The 26,279-nt window shown below is 35.5% G+C and overlaps 1 protein-coding gene across 1 annotated transcript; it reads left to right on the top strand.

The window, feature by feature from the left end:
* The first annotated feature begins 1,481 nt into the window (after positions 1 to 1,481).
* Positions 1,482 to 26,179, top strand: LOC113504209. Its single transcript, XM_026886385.1, has 7 exons — positions 1,482 to 2,550; positions 9,692 to 9,815; positions 13,532 to 13,884; positions 15,667 to 15,782; positions 16,256 to 16,351; positions 24,436 to 24,534; positions 24,865 to 26,179. Exons 1-7 carry the CDS (start codon positions 2,310 to 2,312, stop codon positions 24,955 to 24,957), a joined length of 1,122 nt encoding a protein of 373 aa, XP_026742186.1. The 5' UTR covers positions 1,482 to 2,309; the 3' UTR covers positions 24,958 to 26,179.
* Positions 26,180 to 26,279: the final 100 nt, after the last annotated feature.

Here is a 26,279-nt window from a genome sequence, read left to right as displayed (position 1 = left end):
TATAGAGTATAGATTTTTTTTATTGAGGTGCTTTCACAAACCTTTCAGAACAAGGCGAGCTAAAAGGTCACCAAGCCACACCCACTGTGTGCGACGTGTCGCGAGTTCGATCCCCGCGTAGGACAAGTTTTTGTGTGATCCATGAATGCTTGTCCTGAACCTGGGTGTTTTTGTGCATGTGATTTGAATGTTTGTGAAACCCCTCGCGATATAAGGAGTTTTTTATACATACATATATACACACGTATCTTGTTACATTGGACAACAACACATAGTATTTCGAGTTCCAATCAAACTTGTCCTTCTGGCCATCCACTTTAATTCCCAATCAAATTAACAGCAATCAAGAAACACTTTCCCCTTTTCCGAAATTTTTGCAAAGATCAAAAATTACCCTTGTCCGTGCACGTGAAAGAGTTATTACAGATAGCATGTAACATACCCATAGAAATCTAAATAACATATTTAGATTTCTATGAACATACCGAAAGCAGTGGTCTTGTGGTAAGACCGTTGGACAGAGGAATCAAAGGTCGTAGGTTCAAATACTAAGCAATAATTATTGGAAAAATGCTTAGAATAACACAAATAGTGTCAATTTAATCCGATTGCCATTCATTCATTGGCCGTTGTAAATAGCAGAATTGGGGCCCTGGTTTTTTTCATTTTCATTTCTGTTTTATTTATTATATTTTCAGTACGTATTACGTTTTTTTACAAAGACATTTTCCCTCATTTAATAATACATTGTTGTGGCTATTGTAATATAATTCTTACGCATACGTAGAAGGTGCCCGCGCTAACTGGGCCGGCAAGTCCTTTCAACTGTTACACATAGTTATGTAACATATAGACACAATTATATATTACAGGGTAAGCTACAGTTGATACGGTCGGTCCGTGGATGGGTGATTTACTGTCGTAAAGAGTTCCTCCGTGTTTCGGAAGGCGCGTTCAATTGCGGGCCCGGGCTGTTATTTATTTATTCTCGACATTAACAGTCGTTACAGGTAGTCAGAAGCTAGAAAGTCTGACAACCATTCTAAAGGGTATCGTGTTGCCCGGGTTACTGTGTTGAGGACGTCACATAAGCAGTCGCTCCTTGTAAAACACTGGTACTTATCTGCATCCAGTTAGACTGGAAGCCGAATCCAACATAGTTGGGTAAAGGCTAGGCTGATTATGATGAAATGCTTTTTTTTGTAGTTGTAAACGGAACCAATATTTATAACTATTAACATCCAGGCAGACAAGCAACAGACTTAACGTAGCTTGTACTCTAAGTAGTTTAAAGCGATACCGCTAGATGGCGCTGTTCTTAACTTCTAACATAAAATTCCCGTGGCACGATGTTAGTAACCGTACTCCTCCGAAACGGCTTAACCGGTTTTTACCAAATTTTATATGCGTATTCAGTAGGTATGAGAATCGGCTACTAGGTATCTATTTTTCATAACCCTAAATGATGAGGGTTCACCCTTAATATTTTGTCTCGACTGATCATCTACTGTTAGGCGGTACATAGTTCGCTGGGAGAGTTAGTTTTCTTATAAAAATTCTTTCAACGTATAATGTAGTAATTGCAACGTTTTAATGAATTAATGTCGTGATCATATTTAATCACATCTATCTGTCTGTACGATACGGATCTGTACAATTTAGAGAAGTGAGATTTATAAAAGAAATTACCTAAATACTCACGACGATTTTTAAGATGGAGGACGTTAAAAGTTTGACTGAATTTATGTCATCATTTATACTCTGTCTCTTAATTCGACTGAGTATGGTAAACAACAGATTATGTGGTAAGTTTATCTGTATAAACCTAGCGCCTAACTAAATCGTATAAAAGAATTTAGTATATTGCCCTACCTACTGTGGGAAAGCAATAATTATTCCGAAAAAACTATCCAGTTGAGTCGGTATAATTTAAGCAATCTGCCCGTATCCAATTTGTACTAAAATTTTGGAAGCACGAGAATCGAATCTTTGACTTTCACTTTCATTGAAGGCCCTTATTCCAACCTCTAAACAAGGCACCTTTTTGGTCAAAGCACTCTTCTCCAATCGTAATATACCTAAATATTTAAAACCAAAACAATATAAAATCTTAAAAACAATAACAACGTGCCCCAATTTCAAATCCGGTAAGCCCACCCATCGGATTCCAGTCCTCGGCAACACCGCTTAACCTGCCCCTACCACGTCGTAAAAGAAAGTACCTCTTTCCAATATAACCCGTAATCGACGCACGCGCATCTTAGTATAGCGTGTAACCTTGAACGCGGCAAATGTCAAAATAATCCAAGATGGCGGCCAAATTTTCCTTCGTTTTTCTTTTAATTTTTTGTTCAAGTGTACATAGTGCATCCATGTTAGAGAAAGGATACGATTATTTTGTAAGTTTCGGTAAAAGTTTGGCGCCAAATTTACTGTCAATTTTCGAATGTGTGAGCCAAGATGACGCGTGGGGTTGTGCAAGAGAAAAGGCGGGAAAAATGTTGGATACGTGGGGGGATGAAGTCGCGGCGGAGCAGAGGAGCTGGGAAGGTATTTATATGTTTTAAAAATAATTATTATCAAAAAAGAATTTGTTTTTCCACTTTTGTGTGCCAAATTGTGAAAACTGTTGATAATTCAGGAATTGCGTACAAATCTACAGCAATTTTTAGACATGAAGTGTGCTCATACTAAGACAATTGATCAAATAATTGCTAACGATTCACTCATAATTAATTTTATATAGATAGGAAGAGTCCTGATATCAAAAATATGGATAAAAACGTTATAATAAACAGTTACTGTTTCACTTATATTATTAAAATCTACATTATCTTTAATAATAAGTTTTTTAAACCAAATAGTCAACAAAACAACCACAAAAATATGTTTAAAAAATCTCTTAAAATTAACTTAGTAATTTAATTAAAAATATCTAAACAAAACTACGGCTAACACAGATAAGTGAATTAACAACTTCATTATAAAAGCTTAATTAACTCGCATTATATATGTATCTTAGTTGCAACTTATACCACCCAAGTACTAGGTGCTCTTGGTTTTGCGTACTTTACAAGAAAGTAGATAAATTAAAACAACCTCCTTCACTCACAACTTAATAAACATTAATATACGCAAAAGCTAATTTATATTTGCGAGAAAATCGCTAGTTGTTATACATTAATCGCGAACTATCAGCCCTGATGTCAATCTATATCTATACTAATATATAAAGCTGAAGAGTTTGTTTGTTTGAACGCACTAATCTCAGGAACTACTGGTCCAAATTGGAAAAATATTTTTGTGTTGAATAGACCATTCATCGAGGAAGGCTTTAGGCTATATAATATACCATCACGCTGCGACTAAAAGGAGAGAAGATACAATGGAAAATGTGAAAAAAACAGGGCAGGTATAAATCATAACTTATATCTTCTACCCACGGGGACGAAGTCGCGGGCAACAGCTAGTAATAATATAATAACTTGTATCAGCTGACCTAGTATAGTACAGTTATGGAGTAACAGAGCGTAAGGAAATGTAATTAAAACCTTTTTATTTTGAACTTTTTGTGAAATAAAACTTTAAAAATAACATTCTGTATTTAAAGTGTTAAAAGTAAATGTGTTATTTATAGTCTCTATAAAACAGATATGGTGTAGCTACGTCAATCAATCTAACAAATTAATATAAAATTTAAATTATTAAATTACTAACACTAATATTTTAAACACGAAAAATTCTTTCAATATTCCAAGATTCATTAATTTTCTGTCCACAATATCTCCTAAATGCCTAAACCCGATTTTGATGGTATCTGTAGAACAGTTACCACACGGCAGTGGCACTGGCTTTAAAATAAGTTCGAGTAAGACTCGCAAATAGAGGTTCTGTATTAATCTGTATTTTTCCTATAAATTTTCGGTAAAAACAAAACAGTTTAACCTTCATGAGATACAACCTGAGAAAGACACCAGAGTCTTAGTAATACGGTACCGTTTTGCCATTTCAGTACGGACCGCTAAAAAATACAGTATTTGTATTGCTAAACGTAAAAGTGCGATTTCTACATTTACTGCCAGCATTAACGGGATCTTGACTAATTAAACCATGATAAGATGTAATTAAAATCATTAGAGTGTACACCTCTTTGGTCCAGCAATTATAATTAAGAGAGAGAAGACTCTTACCTAATTATTATGACACCTCTGACAAACGATGATGGAAAATCTCGTGAATGAAAGTAGATTAATAAAAAATTAAAACCTCTAAAAACCCTCCTTTTTATAAGTCTTATCAAAATCGGGCCAGTTTTTATAGTTGTAAATTGCATTGTCATCGGGTTTGAAGCTTCCCTGAAAATTTCAGCTTGCTAGCTTATCGGGAAGTGCTTCAAAATTGAGTTACAAAAATCCAACCGGAACGACAAACAAACAAGAAAAGTGAATTTGCAACAAAACCTTGGAAAAATATATTCAGTCCCTCAATGACACACGTATTCTTGCCCTTATCTGACTAAAACAATTGACAAAGATAAACTGCTTTAAAGTATAAAACAGGAGCTTGAGAAGTAACGATTTCGTAAAAAAATTAAACGATTGTAAATTCCAATCACTGTAATTTAATCAATTTATGTTTGCGATACAAAAGAAAATATGCATTAACCACCATAATTATTAGGCATTTTAAAACACGAAAAAAAATGTCATCCCATCAAGATAAAAATAATACTTTGACTTATCAAATTTAATTTTAGAACAGAATATAGAATAGTTCTTTTAAGACACTTTCAAAGCGTTGAATAACTTCTGCTGTTATTAAATGATGTAACGGTTTACTCACGCGTATTTATCGGGGATCGCGAGTCGAACTGCGACTCGCGATCCCGCCGCGTCTGCTCATGATTAAGGACTCCGGTTGGGTCCGAAACTAGTCGGGCTACCCCGATAAATACGCGTAAGTAAACCGTTTACATCATTTAATAATGAATCATTCTCACGACAGTTACTATCAACTTCTGCTGTTAATATTTATGCGTAACGAAAGTACCATTCAAAAACTTAAACAAATAGAAAAGTGCTAAAAACATGTTTCATCACATATCCAGTAATATTTAGCGGGTTTATGTGAAACATTTGTTATGTATTCACACTTTCTCTGTTAAAGTATGTGAAATGAGAGCTTTTTAGCAACTTGTTTTGATGACATAGGCCTAAAGTAGAGATTTAGTTTTGACGTAATCTATGCTAAATAGTTTAGGTGATTTTTCCTTAAAGAAAATGTGAAATCTCTAAAAAAACGTAGAAAATCGTAGTATTGATTTCGACGTATTTCGCGAAAAAATCTCGATGCAGTTTTGCTATTATTTAATCGGATAAACAAAAACAAAACATAAGAAAATTCTCTATAGCTTTATTTTGAAAGAAAGAAGAGGATTTCACCAAGCATTTAAACCTTGAATAGACTTTACAAAAAATAACTCTGCGATTCCCAATTCTGCTGTTTAAAATCGCCGATGAATGAATGAAATTTGACTTAAAATGATTTCGTTGTATCTAAAGATTTTTTCTACACAATAATTGGAAATTCAGTGTGGGACGCTAAACTCAAGGTCAATACAATTAAGTTCCAATTATTACATTGGCAAAATGCTTAAGAGAATAATTTCAAATTTAATTCAGTTGCCATTCATTCAGCGGCCATTGTAAAATAGCAGAATCGGGACCCTGAAATTATGACATTCAATCAAAGAAAAACATCAAAAGAAAAATCTATCATTTTACTCACCTCACAAGCTTAAATTTAATCTACAATATCTGCCTGCCTCCGGAAGCTGCAACTTGAATATAATTTCAACCTTTCTAGGCATAACCGTGATTTACGCGCGATAATTGCGCGTCGACCGCGTCACAGTTGCTTGCCGGCACTAAACGAAATAGGGCTGTAACAGATGTTAGCTCTATATGGTTATTAAGAGACATAAATACTATTATTATTTCATTAATATTATGAAGATTGTTAATTAACACTTGCTTTTAAATACCCCTCAACTGGGATAAGGTCTTTTTTCGTGTAGAAAAGAATTGAGTAGCAAGTTTTGCTGTTTTATGCTGTTTTTGCAAATATTAATAAAAATGTATAACATTATAATGTTATAATTAATTTTTAAAAGGGTACCTTATGGAGATTCTTGGCGGTTCTTCTCCATAGGATTGACATTTTGGAACTCTGCACCTGGAGTTTTAAGTACTGTAACGTTTTAAAAGTGCCTGGAAACTAGCTTAAATTTGATATAAAAAAAAAATATTTTGAGCATTGATTACCTCGCTTACTTGAGTGATACGATTAAGAGAGATTTCAGATGCCAAAAAAGTCTTTTTTATCTGTAGCCAGAGGTGTATTTGTATTATTTTTTCGTTCAGTACAAAAAAACTGACATTTGTTTTTGACAGGCGTAGGTTACCAAAATTATCATTATTTTCATTACATCACATCACGCATAATTACATAATAATGTTTTAACAACACAACACAACCGACAAAAGAAACTACTGTGATAAATGTCATGAAGCTAAATCAAAATCAAATAGACCGTTTTTCAGCATTTTCTTGAAAACGTTCCATTACTAGCTCGATCCAAAGTGTGCTACTTTTTCAAGTTCTGAGACAACAAACACAAAAAAAAACGAATTAACAATTTCCTCCTTTATGTAGTCGGTTAAAAATATATTTGTCTGTGAACCCTATCTTAAGTAAGAGCTATCTGTGATACGGCGGCTGTGTGTAACCGCACAGTTATAGGACGTTCCGTGTCAGCACGAATCGGGATCGAACCCACTACCTTAATAGCAGTTTCTATATGGTGTACGATATTTATGATGTATGGTTTTATAAGTCAAGTTGCGTTTTACGAGGCTTAGACTTGGATGGAGTCTGTGTGTTTTTAAGATCTTTTTCTTAAATGTCTGCTTTTAAAGAATACTTAAAAATAACCATAAATAAATAATGTGTGTGGTTAGAGTAGGTCATAAACTTAAACTAAAAAAAGTACCTAAACTTAAAAGAACTCTGTGCAAGCACTTTTTTTCTCATAATCAATGATTAGTTAATATGTCACTACGTGCTTTTGGTTTGACCGACATACTGTCTGTATTTTTTTTCTACTGTCGGTGGAAACTTTTAATTGGCTTTAGTTTCGCTATAAGCTTGTTTATTCTTTGTTATTAGCTGTAAATTTTCCTAATATAATAAAATAAAAATCTACACAAACAAACATTTACCTATGCTCTGTGAATAGCTATTTAATTTTACATACGATAGTCTTGATAGGTTATGTAAAAGATTTTGCTATAACAAAAATAATAAATTAATCATCATTGTATATGAAGAAGAAAAATAACTATATTATGTAACCCACACAAAAAGATATAAATAAAATCCTTTTAAAATAAAAAACGTGTGAGTAAAACACTTTATTATAAATTCTCCTCAGGAAAGTTAAAACAAAATTTTAAAAAACTTCTCAAAGAATTTCATAATATTAAACATCTCATAAAAAAAAAACTTCTAAATCTAAACAAAACTCATACATTAAGTGTATCGAAATTTTTAATTCATATCTTCGTATTTATCTTAAGATTGACCTCGAATTAACTTTCACGACTAAATATGTAAACTGGTTTTTGATCTGACGATACATCTGACGACCGACTTTTACCAAAACGCGTCGAAATCGAAATTTGATCGTTTCACTTTTTGTTTCGAATTTCGTAATTTTTCCTAAAAGTTTTGGACCTGTAAATATTAATTCTTTTTAGAGATATAGTGAAAAAATACGTCATTTTAGAAGGTTGTAGTTTAAATAATTAGGTATTTTTGTTTCTTAGGGGTCTGTAACCAAAAATAGGCAAAAGAAAAACGAATCGATAATGTATCTATTGTGTTTATTTGTCACACAACCGCTTATAAACTCGATTCTTATTTTAGTATTTCATTAAAAAGCTATAACATATGTAGCTATAACCGTTCATGAGATACAGCCAGCGACAGACTGACAGACAGCGAAACCTTTCGTTTTATTTTTGAGATTTTGCCTTTTTACAACTTAATTAATTTCTTTCCCAAAATAGCTCAGTCACTGCTAAGCAGTTATTTCAGATCTATGGTCATAAGTTCCATCAAAGAAAGTACGTGACAATGCAAGTCTTTTTGATGGGCATGAACCCGCGACCTTGCGTTAAAAACTATGTCATTAAGCTACTAGGTCATAACGATGTCAGATGTATGTACATTGCGGGCACATGGCAAAGGTCATAAAGTGATCTATTCTGCAAATATTAGGGCTAGACTGAGTGATCCTATTCCCGATATACTTGGATTTGAATTATTACGCGTAGGACAATCTTTACTTAGCTCAATCCGGTTAGACTGGAAGCCGACCCCAATATAGTTGGGAAAAGGTTAGGCCAATGATGATGACGCGTAGGACAAGCATTTGTGTGATCCATAATCATGAATGCTTGTTCAGAGTCTTTGTGACTTGAATGTTTTTTTAAAGCCTCCACAAGGATTAAATATCTTAATGTGGGAGTTAAAAAAAAAAAAAGGAATGTCTTCCGCCTCCATTTTGTGGAAGCCATCTTGACCTAGCTAAGGTCAATCCCTAATTCAGTTTTTTTTTCAAATCAAAAAATCAAAATCGCTTTATCCGTTCGAGAGCTACTATGAGCACAGATAGAGACACGTCAAGCTTGTAACAACTTAGCTTTTTTGCGTCAGTCTTTAATATGGAAGGCGTTATTTGCAACCGCAGAAGATAGGATACGTTTTTAAATAAAAAAAAATCTTTTCTATTACTTGTAAGGTACCTATCGCCCGTAACACCACCTAGCATAACCCTATTTATCGCTAAAAGTCGATTCCACAGTATCATCTATCTCTGTACCAAATTCCATCAAAAAACGTTCAATAGTTTTTGAGTGAAAGTGCAACAAACATCCATGAATCATCAACATTTTTGTTATTTATCTTATTAATAGGATAACTTTAAGTTTCAAAATAATAAATAGATATATATTTTAACGAGAAAGTATTTATTAATAATAGAATATCGCTTGTTGTATCGAAAGTTGAAACAGCGTGAGAAATTAATGATTTCTTTTAAAGATATTTGTTGTGCAAATACCAACTTTCGCTTATAAACGTGTGAACTTTTTGAGACAATGCTAAATGGGATTTATTTGCTAGTGTTCAGTGTTAAATAATTGAGTACTTTATTGTTGAGAAGATTATTTAATAATGCGTATTGATGTTTGATACTGTAATGCGATTAAAACTACGACTACTATAATTCAAATTAAAGTTCTTTTTAAGCAACATGACGTGACTTAAATTTGATGGATAGCGTGATGGTATATACAGCCTATGGCCTTCCTGAATAAATGAGCTAGCAAAAACTGAAAAAAACAATCGAATCGGACCAGTAGTTGCTAAGATTCGCGACTTCAAACAAACGAACAAACTTTTAGCTTAATAATATTGCTACAGATTTACGACGGCAATAAATTTAGTCCCTCAGACAAAAACTTCAACAATTACAAAATCTTATTAACTCTACTGACTCAAAAAGATACCTCTTTCTTAATATATTACGATCGTAGACATGTTCTAACCTCTTTATTCTCTTCTGCAGCTCAAGCGGATGCTGAAGTCAGGACTTCGGGGAGGTCCTTCGAGGAAATGCCTTCGAAACTCGGCAGAGAGATCACCGAGTCACTGGGGACCCTGACCAACGTACTAGCTAGAGGGATGGCCAGGTAACTATATATATATTCCTGCTGAAGTTAAGCATGGGTCAGAGATTCCGTGGCTTGGGCATAGACAATTGTAGGGGAAGTGGCAGTGGTGTAGCTATGGGGCGGGGCGAAGGGGCGGACCACCCCGGGCGCCACTATCAGGAGGGCGGCAAAATTGAGAAAGGGCGGGATGGGACAAACCCACGCTACGCCATTGAGAAGTGGGTGTTTTTGGTCGGCGAAAGTCCGACATATCCCTAGACCGTGGTCTCGGTGTGGGTTGATGTCATAAAGGTTGCTGAACTTTCTTTTCAATCCTTTTAAGGGAGGGTCCTGCCGCCGTATCTTAAAGTGACATTGTCTGCATGGATAGCCGAGTAGTTAAGGTCACTACGCCGAATATGTACAAAGCGCGTGTTTGTGATCTTCGAATGGTAATCCTCAGTCAGTGTCTTTGTGCATGTGCCTTGAATTTTCGTGAAACCCAATGATTATAAAAGTACTAGTTAGAAGGCGCGACTGCCTATCTGACCTCCTCAACCCAGTTACCCGGGCAACACGATACCCATTAGACTGGTTGTCAAACTTTCCAACTTCTGACTACCAGTAACGATTGTCAAAGATGTATCTATACTCTATACTAATATATAAAGCTGAAGAGTTTGTTTGTTTGAGCGCGCTAATCTCAGGAACTACTGGTCCAATTTGAAAAATTCTTTTTGTGTTGAATAGACCATTAATCGAGGAAGGCTTTAGGGTATAAACCATCACGCTGCAACTAATAGGAGCGAAGATAGAATGGAAAATGTGAAAAAACAGGGCAGGTATAAATCATAACATATATCTTCTACCCACGGGGACGAAGTCGCGGGCAACAGCTAGTAAAATATAAATACCAATCCACAATTTAACGTGCCTTCTAAAACACTCCGAACTCGGTGTAACATAGACGGTCACCCATCCACGGATCGACCGTATCAATTATAGCTTAAATTCTGATCAACTTGTGTAGTTATAGTCTAGCCGCGAGTTTTTATCCAAAGCGCCAATCTACATAAATAAAATGTAATTGACCATGTCAATCAAAACTTAACTAAGTGGTCTGTAGACGGGGTTTCGTGTGTAACACTTAGACAGCAGTAGTCAGATGTTTTTGTAGTCAGCACTTGACCGATATGTCGGGTAAAACCAGTATTCTGCAAGTCTTAAGAGAAATCTTAAGTTTTTGCTATTTACGATGATGCACAAAAACTTGTGTGTAATCCAAGTTTTTACATTCATAAGGAAAATTAATACTAATATGAATAGTCAAGTGCGAAATAATTAGGGTTCCGTAAAAATTAGCGAAAAAATCAAGTATCAAAAATGGTATCTTTGAGGTAAACGCACCCAGTGGGATTATTCAAAAAGGCTTACCGTGGCCCTGGCACCCAAAGGGCAAAAGAAGGAACATGGGTGGGTTTTAGTCAGTAGAAGCCTGACACTTTCTTTCGCTGAACTTCAAGCAGGATGAGTCATTTTATGATTTCCAAATACAAAAAAAAAGCTTTATGCACATACAATCGATGTTGGAGATCATCTTAAGATTTGAGACTCATTTATGTTCGTCAGTTGTCTAGTACTTCTAATACAAGCTTCGCTTAGTTTGAGACGGCGTTGTGTGAAAGTTGTGGATTATCATTATGTGTGGCTGGTTCCTTATGGCCTAGGATAGAGAACTGTGAAAGGATTTGGCAGAGGCGTTTGTCCAGCAGTGGGACACAGTAGTCTTGATAAAAAATGTACATATTTAGAATATTGTTCATTCTGCCATATTTCTACCTTTCTTTGATTTTCTTTCCATCCAAAGATTAGACATTACCATCTAAATCTAATAAATTAAAGTGAAATCATTGAAATCATTCTGAACTTAATATGTGCGCCCGGACGTCGAACCCGCTTACTTTCACTGCCCCAGTTCGTCGCTACACATTGGTTAAAAACAATGTATAATTGCATGCCGTTTGCGAGAGAAGTCGGGTCAAACTACTTAGTTTGCATTTGTAACAAATGTTGACGGATGTTCAGTGACATGTAGTTTATCTTGATAATTTGGGGTAAGCTCAAGGTGCATAGCTGAAGGGGTAATTGGAATTTCTCTTTGTTTTTTTGAGGACAATATAATTGTGATGTCATACAATTTCATACAACCAATTATTATATTTACCTTTTTGTTTATGCTCTTCTTGCGTACAAAAATAATACGAAATGAAATCATTTATTCTGCAAATAGGATATTAATTCATCACTTTTACATGTCTTAAATGATGTATAATAATTTAATAATGTAACTTATGTAGTTTCTTGCCGGTTCTTTTCGATAAGAATGACATTTTAGAACCGTGCAACCAGAGTCATTACTGTAACGTTTTAAAAGTGCCTGGAAACTGGATTAGTTGAAATAAATCCTATTTGCAATAAGAATCTTCAATTCTTGAATCATATTTGACTAACGATAGTATGATAAGAGGGTTCTTGGAGTACTTATAGATATGTTTTTATTTAAAACAGATTCTATTGTTTTAAATTTTCTAGAGTTGGGGATAGATGTCCAATGACCAAAAAAAACGACTCCCTCACTGAGGAATTTAATCCTGATGTCGCGGGGTGTTTCACAGACATTCAAGTCATATGCACAAAGACACTCAGACTCAGAACAAGCATTCGTAAATTTCACGAATGCTATCAGAATTTATCATAATAAATTGTTGTTCTAATTGGGTATCGATCCCGCAACACGTCGCCCATAGTGGGTTTGGCGTGGTGACCTAAACCACTCGGCTATCCGTGCAGATATAGCTTTGAGATGCTATCTAGTAAAATTGGATTACGAATATTGGAGTCACTTTTTATGTATTATTCAGCTTTTCGTAAGTATTTTTAAGACCTTGAATAGTAGAAATTTAAAAAATACATTATTTAAAGACAAGACTCTAGAATTTCCTTTTCAATGTACATTATAGCCGTGTAGATAAAAACCTTTGCCCTGCATTGAGACAGTAGGTAACGGCTAAACAAAAAAAAAGATAAAAGACCAATTAAAAATATGTAAAGTCAATCTGCCAAAGTGACACTTACATATGTCAAATGGATGTGTTATGCTAATGAGAGTGAAAACTTAACCTTGTTTGGTAGAAATTAGTAGAAATTGGTAGAAAGTATTTGTTTTTCCAATAGGCCCGTTATTTGGTATGTCAATGGTAAACTGGTTTAACATAAATGTTATGTTGCATAGTTAATATGTCGATTTACATTCTTTTTCGATCTATTGGTTTAAAAAGATTGGTATCATAGTATGTCACAGCCCACTCTTGGTCAACTTTTCATTAGTCCAATTAATTGGGTACGAATTTAGGCTATCCAACTGGTGAAAATGGAAACATATTGCTTAAATTTTGCTGTCTGTTCTTTAACCAGGCTGTATCACATGAACTGTGATAGCAAGACAGTGGACTCTATAGCGACAAAATAATAAAAATTGAAGTTAACCAATAGTTACTACTGTCTCCAATTTGATTGGTGACCAAGATGCCGTTTATCTTCCGTAATAGCAAAAGAGCTGGCTTGTTTTAAGAACTGCTAATTCTACTTCGCGTTACAAAATGGCAAAGCACTCCCTCAATTTAAACCAGTTGGAATCCGAAACAGTATTAAACTAAGTTTTCAATCTCCAACTCAAAACGATTCTTTGTTCCCAGAGCGTTGGAGCGCAAACACGACAGCGGAGGCATCGACAGCATCACCATCTCAACCAGCGACAAAAAGAAGATGAAAAAGAAGAAGCAGAAACCAGCGAAGATCCACCTCATCCACCCCGTAGTCATGCCTTTACGAAAGGCCCAAAAAGAAGAAAAAGGTCGGAGTTTCGGTGCAGTCCAATCTTGGGTTATCGGCGAAAGAGCTTTGCCAGTGAAGAATGGAACTGGTTCTCCGAGGGGGGCGGTGTCTGATCTGTGGGAGATGGGGCACGAAGCACTTGATACTTTGGCTGAACAGGTCGTGAAGAATGAGGACCTGGAGAATGGGATACGGGATAGGAGTTCTGTCGAAGGTTGGTGGAGGTTGTAGTTAGATTTTTCAGGACTTAGTAGGCCTACTGATGACAGTAATATCAGCATGGATAGGTGAGTGGTATAGGTCACCATGCTACATTAGATGACAGCGACGTGTCATGCTTGTCTCTCTTAGTCTACGTGAGATGGTAGCCATTTTATTATTACTATAACGCAAGACGTCAATAATGATATACCATTTTTGGACATGATAATAAGAGCTCTTCCTCTCTCCTACCATAATGCTGTGCCCTACGGGGTCCATAATAGATCATTGTACCTAAAATTACCACCTGTATCTACATCATGGAAGCAATAAAGTATTGAGTATTGAAAAAAACAACTGTCCATTTCAAAACAAAATGGCATTATTCTCATGCCAATAAATTTAAGTAAGAAATTATATCATTTATATAGTAACTAGCTGTTGCCTGCGACTTCTTCCCCGTGGGTAGAAGATATAAGTTATGATTTATACCTGCCCTGTTTTTTTCACATTTTCCATTGTATCTGCGCGCCTATTAGTCGTAGCGTAATGGTTTATAGCCTAAAGCCTTCCTCGATGAATGGTCTATTCAACACAAAAATATTTTTTTAATTCGGACCAGTAGTTTCTGAGATTAGCGCGTTCAAACAAACAAACTCTTCAGCTTTATATATTAGTATAGAAGTATAGATTGGTTAATGCTTTTAAATAAATTTGTTTATTACTGCATAAAAGCGAAATTTCAGAATCCTATCACCGTTTCTACAGAATTTCCGCAGAAGCACACATTTTATAAACCATATCTCAACAAATTTCCGTTTAAAAAATACAATACAAAGCCTTATCTCAAAGAAAAAGAGAAAGGCTATTTCTAAATATTTCTTAAGCAAGTGAATTTTAATGTTATTTATTTATGGAAACATCATAAAAACAGATGGTGTATTAAATTTGATGCGTCATGTCCGTCCATGTGGGATCCGAAACAGGTTTGATTTGCAAATTGAGTATGAGTCAAGAGTTTCAATAAACTTTCTACATAATATCACTTTTCCTTTACTGCAATACTGAGTTGTTAAGATTTGTATGGGAATCGACAAAATTTTAGTAATACAAGGTGATTGATTTAATCGTGTTTTGTAATCAGGATTTACTATCCAACGGCTTGCAAACTATTGTTTTTGTCTCCGTGAATCTTCGTAATAAATAGCAGACTAATAAAAATAAATATATTTTTTGAAAATACGTACGTGCTTAAAATATATAACGTTTTACTCACGCGTATTTATCGGGATTCAATTCGACGCGCGCGCCCGTCGCCGCGTCAGCTCATGGTTAAGGACTCCGGTTGGGTCCGAAACTAGTTGGGCTACCCCGATAAATACGCGTGAGTTATATATTACATATTTTTAGTATGATTAGGTACCCGATAGGTACCCAATATAGGATTCCCATATTGGGAAAACATGTGATTGAAAATATTGATTCTACTTTTGCAGTTAAATCCCTAGGTTTCATTGACTACTGGGCTAGTCAAAAGATCATCAATTTGGTAAAAAATATATTTTTTTTTCTGAATGACAGCATTTTTGAATGCATGGAATGTCAAGTTTTATAATGCATAAGTTTCTAGCACGAGCATGAATATTTTAGCATGGGCATATACCATTGAACTTTCGCATTTGATTTTTGAATTAGCATTTCTACAATGTAATATTCAAGTTATAATTTAAGCATGGACTTTAAGCATGCTTTTTACTTATTTTAGTGTTCTAATTTATATTCTATATCCTTCTAGAACAAAGAGGTAAGAAGAAGAAGAAAAAGAAGGCAATCCTCAAGCTGTTGATCTTAGGAGCCGTACTCAAAGCGAAGATTGGAACTCTACTGCAAATCTTGACTTACAAACTACAGGTAAGTTTATTTTTCTATTGATAAATAGTAAAAATACAGTATAGGTTTTCTCAAACAAAACGGGAAAACTTAAGCTTTATTGATTAAAGTTCCGATCTGGAGAAATAACGCTACATTTCTGCATGGCTTTGACATAGATTATTTCAAAATAAATATATTTAATCCTCTCGCTTTTGTACTATAATTACAAACTGAATCTATATTATACTTAATAAATAATGCAACGGTCTACTCACGCGTATTTAACGAGATTGCCCGACTCGTTTCGGACCCAACTAGTTCGATTCGCGACCTCAACGCCGAGTAATCTCATGATTAAGGACTCTAGTTGAGTCCGAAACTAGTCGAGCAACTCCAATAAATATACTTGAGTAAACCGTTGCATTATTGAAAGATACTACGAGCCATTCTGACGCAGGGTACTATAAAGATGTATGTATATAACTATGTGACTTTAATTTGTTTGTTTCCAGATTAAATTCTTCATCGTCGCCGTCATAGGTCTGGCTATCAACCTGGCTAGGCTCTGGATAGACATTAAGAATAAACACAGCCATCAGCCGCAGAAAGTAAGAATTATTTCTTAAACCAATTTCATTTTATCATCGTATCCTATGATCGATGTACAACCTGGACCGAAAATCCGCTCACAATGGCCGATGAATGAATGGAAATTGGATTCAATTTGACAATATTCATATTCTCCTCAGCATTTTTCCAACATACACTAATATAATTGGCCAATAGTGCCAATTCAATCCAATTTCCATTTATAGCGAAACTGAAACCCTGGTTTCAGAGTTTAAACCAGGGTTTCAGTTTAGAGACTTACTTTATAGACTTACTTAACCTAGCTTATCAAACTCTAGATGGAAATTCTTGAGCGTTCCTTGTTTCCTCGCGATGTTTTCGTTCACCGTTTTCAGCAAAAAATAACGATACTATCCTCCTAATATTATAAACACGAAAATTTGTATATATAGAGTTATAGTTTGTTCCTGTTTCACGTAAAAACCACTAAACGGATTTAGACGAAACTTGGTACTCAGATAGTTTATAACCAGGATTAACACATAGGATAGTTTTTATCGTGATTCTATGTTTCCGTGCGATCATTTTTTATTTGTAGCGTTCGGATACGATGGCAACAGCATAGTTGCAGAATAAAGTGTGTGAAATTCAAACCTTTGACTTTTGACTCATACATATTTAGAGGCAATTATTTAGAAAAAAAAAGCACAAAAGAATCTTATCTTTAATAATACTAACAGTACTTTTAACACACAATGAGTTCAAACTATTCTCCCTAAAATAACATACATTTAACAATTAATTCAACCAATGTATGGGCAGTCATACCTACATACATAATCTTATTCATTATTTATAATGAGGCGATATAAGAATGAGAAATTATACTTACAATTGAACAAATTAGGTTAATCTTTTCATTCAATTTGTATTATAAAGGGTTATTAAATTAATCAGCACGTTTCAAGGGATTTGTATTATGATAGAGAATTTCTTTGTTTGCGACTCACTTAAAAGATTATATTTTTTATTTATAACATTGATTTTTTGCCTGTTTTTTCTATGGGAATGATATTTTGTAAGGCCATTTTATTTTTGATGACTGGGAAATTGTCATCTTTACTAGTTAGGCCAACAGTGGACTAAGAATTTCTAACTATTATCGATAAATGCTTTGAGACATAATAACTAATCGTCTTCATCAGACTTACCCATCATAGAAGCTTCTACACACAACTAATGAATACTTAGATGATGCAACGGTTTCCTCACGCGTATTTAACGGGATCGCCCGACTAGTTTCGGACCCAACCGGAGCCCTTAATCATGAGCTGACGTTTTGGCATTGTCGACGATTCCGATAAGAGAGAAACTTATCCATCACGTACTAGGTGAAATTGATATAATTAGAATAATAAAATATCAAATTCAAATATCTATATCAAAGGTAAAATTAATGGAACATAGCTGTTTAATTATTGTTGAATTGATTTGAAATCGATTATTCATTTTATCGAGTGTTTAGCTTGGATCTTCTCACGGTAGTAAAAGTCGTGTAATAACCGTTAGAATTTAACCTGCAGTTAAATAAACGATAAATATCATTTTAACTAGGTTTATAGTATTTTAAAACAAGATTTAAACAAAACAGTCTGTTGTAAAAAAGTTATGTCGCTCGTCGACATAGCTTATGTGCAAACAAGCGTGAAGAAAACTAACACTTGCATTTAACATACAATTTTATCCAATGATCTGATAAATTTTATGATAGGATCTTTATAAATTGCTTCTAATAGTAGCTGAAAAACAAATTTCGATATTACTTCTTAAACAAAACGAAACTCATAGATTCATTCATTTAGTAACTACGTCCGTACAGACACACTAACAGACAAACAGATGTATTATGTATATAGGTATATGGACCAGGTGACCCGGAAAACATTGTTCTGCCATACAAATTATTTCTAGACAATTTCTGGTGTAGAAAAAACAGCATAAGACGAAAAAAATATGTTAGGCTTAGACAAACCTTAGACGTAAGAAAAATGGGCTAATTCTCAGCCCTACTAAACATGAATATAAAATTCCATGAAAATCGGTGAAGCAGTTTCGGTATCACGTTAAATTGTGGCACGAGAATTTTATGTATAACAGTCGATCATCGACGTCTAAAATACAAATATTTGTCTCGAGAATCGAACGTGCGACCGAGCTATCGGGGACGTGAATGTATGTCAGTGTACAAGTATTGTCACCTGTCACAAGTAACAAATATGTTTGACAGAAGGTTCACTGCATGGATGGTCGAGTGGTTGAGGTCACCAGCCCACTGAGTATGACGTGACGTGGATTCGATCCCCGCGTAGGACAAGCTTTTGTGTGATTCACGAATATTTGTCCTGAGTGTGAATATTTTTGTATGTGACTTGAATGTTTGTGAAGCCGCGACATAAGGATAAAATTCCTTGATACAGATATCCTTTTTTTAAAGAAAGATGAATTGACCGTACTGCGCGCTCAATATCCTTTGCGATCCATATTGAGCTTAAACAAAAAAAAACACAGCACATTGCTGTTTGAAAACCTTAGACTCTAGTCTACCCGAGACCTTAACTATATCGTCGACCCGTCTTGCTCCCGGACGATCCACTTCTTTTGCCTTGTCTTGTCCATCATTCTGTCACCTTAGTCCACCTGCCGTCACTTCGTCTGGCCAAGTGGCCTGCCTCACTTCAGTCTCGTTATTGCGGCGCCAACATCTCGATCGTTGGACCTGTCATTATATCAATCCGCCATTTTCACAGTTGTCTGTAGTTAAACTTCTGTGTTTGTTCCATCGTGTCACTCTATCGATATATACAATCTCGGTATCGTTTTTAATAGAATGTATCGAGGTGTCCGTCCATCGTGACGCTATGCTGTGAGTTATGTATGAAATATGAATGAGCCAATCAATTTCATTCACTTTTTCTTGTAATAAAGTGAAAATGTATGGAATGCTGTGATTAAAATTGAATTTAATATGAATTATTAGTATATTAGTTAATTCACGCGTATTTATCGGGAGTGCCCGACTAGTTTCGGACCCAACCGGAGTCCTTAATCATGAGCTGTCGCGGCGGGATCGCGAGTCGAAAAATATGAATTAATGTGTTTTTTAAACGATAGTCTTACAAAATATTAGTCAGAAAGTAGTTATTGGGTATAAAGGTTAGGTAGCATATGACACGGTTGATCAATTGATGGGTGATCATTTATAAACTTAACAGTTTATTCAGTAGCTTGAAAAGCACACAAAGTCCGATTGTAATAATAGATACTTTGAACTTTGACAGTCGTTAAGTCAATTCTGACGCTTCAGCTGGCTTCAAACTTTCAAACATGTTTTGTGAATGTCAGAAAGACAATCTTTTTGTGAAATTAGTTTCTGTATTTAAGTGAATTTAGTAACACTAGAAGCTGAGGTCAACGTGGGTAAAAGCTAGATTATGGATAAAGTCTTATTCAGCTGTCATTAGCTAGTTAGTAGCCGACCCCGACATAGTTGGGAAAAGGCTAGGCCGATGATGATGATTTTAGCTAGTTAGTAGTTTATATGACCTAAATTAACACATAACTTAGTTTTTTTCCAAATTTCATATTTCTGAGGTATTATTTTTTATTTGAAATGAAATGAAATCATTTATTCTGCAAATAGATTATATTTCATCACTTTTACATGCCTGGAGCCGACATTTCCTATCTGACTACCCTGAGAAGAAATGTCGAAACAAACTCAGGGGTCGTAGTCTCTAAAGTCCAGACAATTTTAAAATGCGTAAAGTGTAGCGAGTGGGCTCGCAGGCAGCTGTTAGTTATATTATTAAACTATTCTCACTAGGGTTCATTTTAACTTTTTTGATACGGAACCATACAAATCCTGTCCAACATAACTTGAGCCATGGTATTGTGTCCATGACGAAAGCTGATTAATGCTGTCTATTATTAATCTGGCAAACCGCAGAATAGAGCTATGTATTACAAGTAACTACAAGAGAACCGCTTGTCTTCATGCCGCTTTCTCAGCGAGTGATCAAGTCATCGTGACGTTATGTAGGGTTGTCACACTGTGAGAGTTTTTTTGGTGGGGTTCCGTATCATTAAAATAAAAACGTTTGTGATGAGATTTTGTTTAGATCTTTTTTGGACCCTACATAGAAATACAAATGTTTTGGAAAGTTAGTTTTGAGTATGTTCTATAATAAAATATGCCCTTGCCATATGACTATCAAATAATTTTAATCGACTCGAAATCAGTGTTGCCACTTAAAAATATAATTACCAAACAATTATGTCCCAACTCTATCAAGTTAACCCAAGTAAACGGCATATAGCACCACCTCTTTCCACACCCACAACAATATTCTTTAAATACATAACACCTCTTTTACCAAATCGGCTAAAACCCGTCAACCCTACAATGTAATGGATACTTAGTAAAGCGCATGCGCGGGTGGGAAATACCGCGATTAAGGTCGTAGCGGGTCGGTCGGAGTGAAAGTGACCCCCGGCATGCGGCGGGTTGCCCATCTTAGGGCGATAGGAACAGGTTAAACCTGTGTTCATACTACCATGTACCTTGTTTACTGGTCTTTGAGGTTCGGGGAGGTTTCTTTTAGAAATTTTGTTATGGATAATGTAATACTAAAATTCTATAATTGTCATACAACGCCATCTAGTGTCAAATTAAGCAAAACTTTTATTATGACTATTAAACATGCTTATGTGTTTCTAAATACTTAGATATTATAGACATAGAAAATGGTGCCACGGGAACATAAATTGGGGTAAAAATCCTATCCCATGCGTTAATCCATTGTTAAAGCAATATATGTACCAGGTTTCGTCTAAATCCGTTTAGTAGTTTTTGCGTAAAAGAGGAACAGATATCCATACACCCATACTATAGCAGTTATAATATTAGTAGGAAAGACACATTACACTCAGACGCAGAACAAATGATCGCTATCTTCAAACAAACATTGGTCCTGGGTAGCCATCGAACCCACGGCCTCCGGTATAACAGCCAAGGCCACTGAGCTCTAAGATACTTAAAATGATTACTCTTAATCTTCTCTTTCACATTTTTATATTAAAGATTAAGGTTACAAATGTATAAGTAGGTGTCAAATAATAATTGTTAAATCGGATTATACGGCTTAGAAAACATGATAAAATAATAACATATACATCCCTACTAATATTATAAATGCGAAAGTAACTCTGTCTGTCTGTTACGCTTTCACGTCTAAACCACTGAACAGATTGTTGAGAAAGAACATAGGATAGTTTTTATCCCGGACTTTTGAAGAGTTCTCTTGGAAGCGGAATATAACCGACCTCGACGCGGGCGAAGCCGCGGGCGAAAAGCTAGTACCATATAAACAATAACCTCGTTTTGGAAGTCGGTTAAAACAAACATTGGTATACGGAAACCCAACGACTGTCTGCATCCGTGTCATAGCGAAAGTGACCCCACTGGAGCTGGCAGGGTTAACAATATTGAGTATTAATATTATTGATTGTATGAAGAATTTTGTTACAAGATTCAGACAAAATAAAAGAGGAGTCTTATATTTTCTGTATTTCATAAAAATAAAGAAATAATAATAAAAGCACGTCCTTAATTTGATGAGTGAGAAAATACCTCTGAGATTTTTTTTTTTAAAGATTCGCATTTGGGTGGCCTAGGAAGCGTCCGCGTGACGATCTTAACGCTTACCGCCCGGGCTCGTTCCATGAGGCCCAGAACTGAGAATCGTGGAAGGATTTTGGGGAGGCCTTTTCCCAGCAGTGGGACAGAGTGGAATAGATAAAAAAAATCGCTTGTTAGAATGATTTTAAAAGATCGCATAAAGGCACCTACGCGGGGATCAAACCCGCGATATTATGTCGTGCGTCGTGGTTTTGGCGAGGTGACATGGTGTTACATCGCTTTAGAATGCGAATGGTTCGACAAGTGAAGTTACTCTGACTTGTCAGTTCAATACATTTGATCAGCGTTAGCGCAAGTGTCTACAGGCAATTATGTCGATAAATATTATGTTTACGAGATCATAATAATACATCAATGAAAAACTAAAAAAAAAATGCCTCATTGTCAATATTTTTATGCCAATATTTACTTTCAATTAAATTTCATCACTCGCTAATCGCACAAATTTCACAAGCATTCACAAAGAACATAAAATCCATCTTATAACTCAACGCATTAGCTACTTGCATACCAAATTCGATCAAAATTGGTCCAGTTGTTCAATCGTAAAGACGTACCAAACATAAACACAAACTTTCGCCTCCACAACATTAGTTTAACATACCCCGTAACTCTTACTGTTGAGACGAATTTAACGACGCAATTTAAAATACATCAAGTGCTACTGTATACTACAGAATGTTGTAGGGCAGGGTCAACATGCATTAACCACCGGTTATAAGCACAAAACAACGCCTCCGGCACAGCCACATATAAATAAAATAAATGATAAATGCGGACAACATCACATACATTGTTCTGAACCCAAAGTAAGTTGCTAAAGCACTTGTGTTATGGAAGTCAGATACAACGAAGGTACCACAAACACCCAGACCCGAGACAATGTAGAAATGTGATTTTTTTTACATTGACTTGAGAGACAGAGCTAGCGACACCTTGAAACCGGAGCGTACGCCACTCGACCACGGAGGTCGTCATATGCATGCAGTACCAACTTTTCGTAAAGTTTATTTGGGCACACAGCAAAAGCTTTTGAAACTAGCCCGTCTCATGCCCGTCATTGCAACTCCTGTAAGCCAGAATCTACCATCGAAAGGCTGTGTCTTGACATGTCTCGTGGGCAATTATTAACTATCTTGGAACCCACAAAGATATTAATGAGAAGTAGTAAAAAGGAGAGGTTCGAAAAATTTTGTTTGGTGAAATTGCTTTTTTGAGGATTGTGTTTTTTTATAAAAAACGATTCCCTTATTTAGGAATTTAATCCTAGTTTGGGGGGGGGGGGGGGTTCACAAATATTCAGTTCTTTGTGCAGCCACATGCACAAAGACATTGAGACTCAGGACAATCATTCTTGGGTCACAAAAATGCCTCTCCTACGCGGGGATAGAATCCGCGACACTTCACGATCAGTGGGTTTGGCGTGGTTGTAAACCTGAACCAATCCACTATCCCTGCAGAATTTCTCATACTGGTCCTTTTCACTATTTCTGATTAAGGCGAATTTCAAGAGAGTCAATTATATCAAGAAAGACCGAGCTTATTAAGTGCTGGGTGGGTTAGGGTTGATAATTGTGATGTTAGGCCAGCTTGTCCCAAAAAAAGAGCGGATACACAAGCACTTGTGTGATCCATAAATTCAAAACTTCGACTTATATCTTGAAAGGAAACAGATTTTAACGATAGACATACTACAATTAAGATAGTAATCGATCATTTTAATCGAGGCAGAACGAATTAGTTACAAGTCGATGTATCTAGTTCTAGTGTGACTTAGTCTAGAAATCTAGAAATATCTTGTTACTTATCGTTGGTATTCATAGATAGTGCGTACCGTGAAAAATTATAGCTATAGGCGAGTTTCTGATACCTGATATTCTAAGACTTAGTGGGAATGTTACCATTATACATACTTGTAGATGTTAATATCACACGCGTTCAAGACTTAAAAGTTCTAATACCTCGACAGATACCTAAGGTAAAAATCGTATTTGTGGAAAATCTACTACCTAAATACTACTATTACTAATACTATAAATTATAAATGTAATAGTGTCGATGTTGGGATGATTGTAACACTATCACGAGAAGAACATAGGTTACCTTTTATCCCCATTTTAGAAATAGTTCACGAGGGAAAATTGAAAAGGTGTGCGAAAGCTATAAGATCACTAAGGGGATGTATTTCCATGGAAACGGGGACCACCGAACGCTGTAAACTGAAGTCCACGCAGACGGAGTCGCGGGCAACAGCTAGTACTTAATAAGGACTTATCCACGCGTTTGTATCGGGACTGTCCGACAAGATTCGAAGGTTTCTATAAAATAATGTATAATTCATTTATTCTTCCTATTTATTTTCAGATAATATACTACGAGCACGCCCAACATCAGCACCATTACGATCATGAGGAGGAAGAGCACGGCTGGGGGCCGTGGTCGCGAAGCATTCTGCCAGATGATGTGAGTATTGGATTTACCAGATGTTTTTGAATTTTATCCTCGTATTGTGGGGTTTACACAAACATTCTAGTCACATGCACAAAGTCACTCAGACTCAAGACAAGCATTCGTGGATCACACAAACGCTTGTCCACTCGGGTCGTGTTTTGCAAATGTGAAAGCGAGGAGCCACGATATGCAGTATAGTATTCTATCTCTTTTCCACAAACGCAATAATCTTTAAGTAGTAGCTCCCGGATCTGGATATCGAATAAATTAAATACCTCTTGAATATTAATGTAATGGTTTGCTCTAGAAAAACAATCTAATCACCGGTTTTTTTTTTTATAGGAAAGTGACCCAGAAGCGAGCGAAGTTTCACCCTACAAGGCGCAAGAGAGAAATCCACTGATATATAACCGTCCCTTTCTGTCGCGAGTGTAAACTATAGCTGTCTCGCTCGCTCCAGTCATAGGATAATGCGTGTTTGCAATTGTGACACTTTTTTTTTAGTTTAGTAATGTGCTTTAATGTTATTTGAAAAAATAGGTAAATTTTAATGTTATTTTATAATTAATGCATTTAGCCGTTGCTCAGCAATTTTGAAATTCGCTATTGGGTAAAAATCATTGTAAGTTCGATTCCAGGCATTTTTTTTTGTGAGGCTATACTTTATAATTTAATTTATTGTACTTCAAAAAAATTTAAAGCCTCATTTTGGCGGACTTTGAAAGTGACAAGTGTCATATCACGTGACACAAATACTAATGTTAATTGTCAACGTCAATGTACAATCATTCTAAATGTCATAAAACGAAACTTCAAACAAGTGAATGTTTGACAAACTCATCAAACCAGGATTGGATCAATCCAAAATCTACATCAAATCAAACAGGCCCATCTCCTCGCGTCATAAACAAACTTTTTATAAAACAAAATATGCATAGGTGAAACTCACTTACTCACATAATGCGTGTAATTTTGACCACTTAAGATTTATATCAATGTGGTCACTGGCCATGTGGTCAGGTGTCCGAGTTAAAGCGAAAGTCGACTAATTAAATATAGGCTTGTTGAGAGAGTTGTTTCTTAATGTCATTCTTTTGACATGTAAGTTTATGCGGTTTGATTTTTGTTGGCATTGCTGTTAGAAACATCAGTCGTGATGACCTTGTGGGTCTAGGTGTAGTTTTGTGTGCATGAGGGGCAGGTTCGAACCCAACTTGTGACTTTTCAAAGTATTTCTTAATAATATGCTTAATAATGGTAAGACACCACTGATAAAATGAAAAATACAGGTAATCTGAATTGTGAATTCGCCATTCCAGTGGGCTAGCGTTGTGAACAAATGCTTAGACCTTTCTTAGATGGAAAGGGGGCTATGCCCAGCGTTGGGGTATTTATTAAAACACTTTGTGAAATAAAAGTTGTTTGTCCCACTGTTGGCCATGGTGATCAAGGTTTTTTTTTGAAAAAGGACAAATCATAATCGCCACATTTATTTTGTTAAGACTCAAATTCATGTAGCCAAGTTGTCCAATATTGAATCTATGCTCTAATGTATTGCCAGTAATAAAAAAGTGTCAGTGTTGCAAGCAATAAGGATAATACCTAAGAATAATTAAAATAAGGCATTATTAATTAATTTGTGGCCATAGTGTGAATGTTATTTATTGTGTGATTGTTTTGTTTGCCTTTATTTATTGATATTAAATTATTATTTTCTATTTATATTTTTGTTTTGTTTTTATACCATTTATCTACCA

The sequence above is a fragment of the Trichoplusia ni genome, chromosome 21, assembly GCF_003590095.1.
Source record: "Trichoplusia ni isolate ovarian cell line Hi5 chromosome 21, tn1, whole genome shotgun sequence".
Classification (NCBI taxonomy): Eukaryota; Metazoa; Arthropoda; class Insecta; order Lepidoptera; family Noctuidae; genus Trichoplusia; species Trichoplusia ni.
The sequence above is the reverse complement of the archived record's forward strand: the minus strand, read 5'-3'. Positions and strand labels throughout refer to the sequence as shown.

Bases quoted from the DNA above. Each gene is read 5' to 3' on its own strand.
- LOC113504209 (XM_026886385.1), top strand. From the start codon at position 2,310: ATGGCGGCCAAATTTTCCTTCGTTTTTCTTTTAATTTTTTGTTCAAGT. The intron at 9,816-13,531 runs GTAACTATATAT...CTTTGTTCCCAG, and splicing joins CTAGCTAGAGGGATGGCCAG to AGCGTTGGAGCGCAAACACG. The intron at 13,885-15,666 runs GTTGGTGGAGGT...ATATCCTTCTAG, and splicing joins GGATAGGAGTTCTGTCGAAG to AACAAAGAGGTAAGAAGAAG.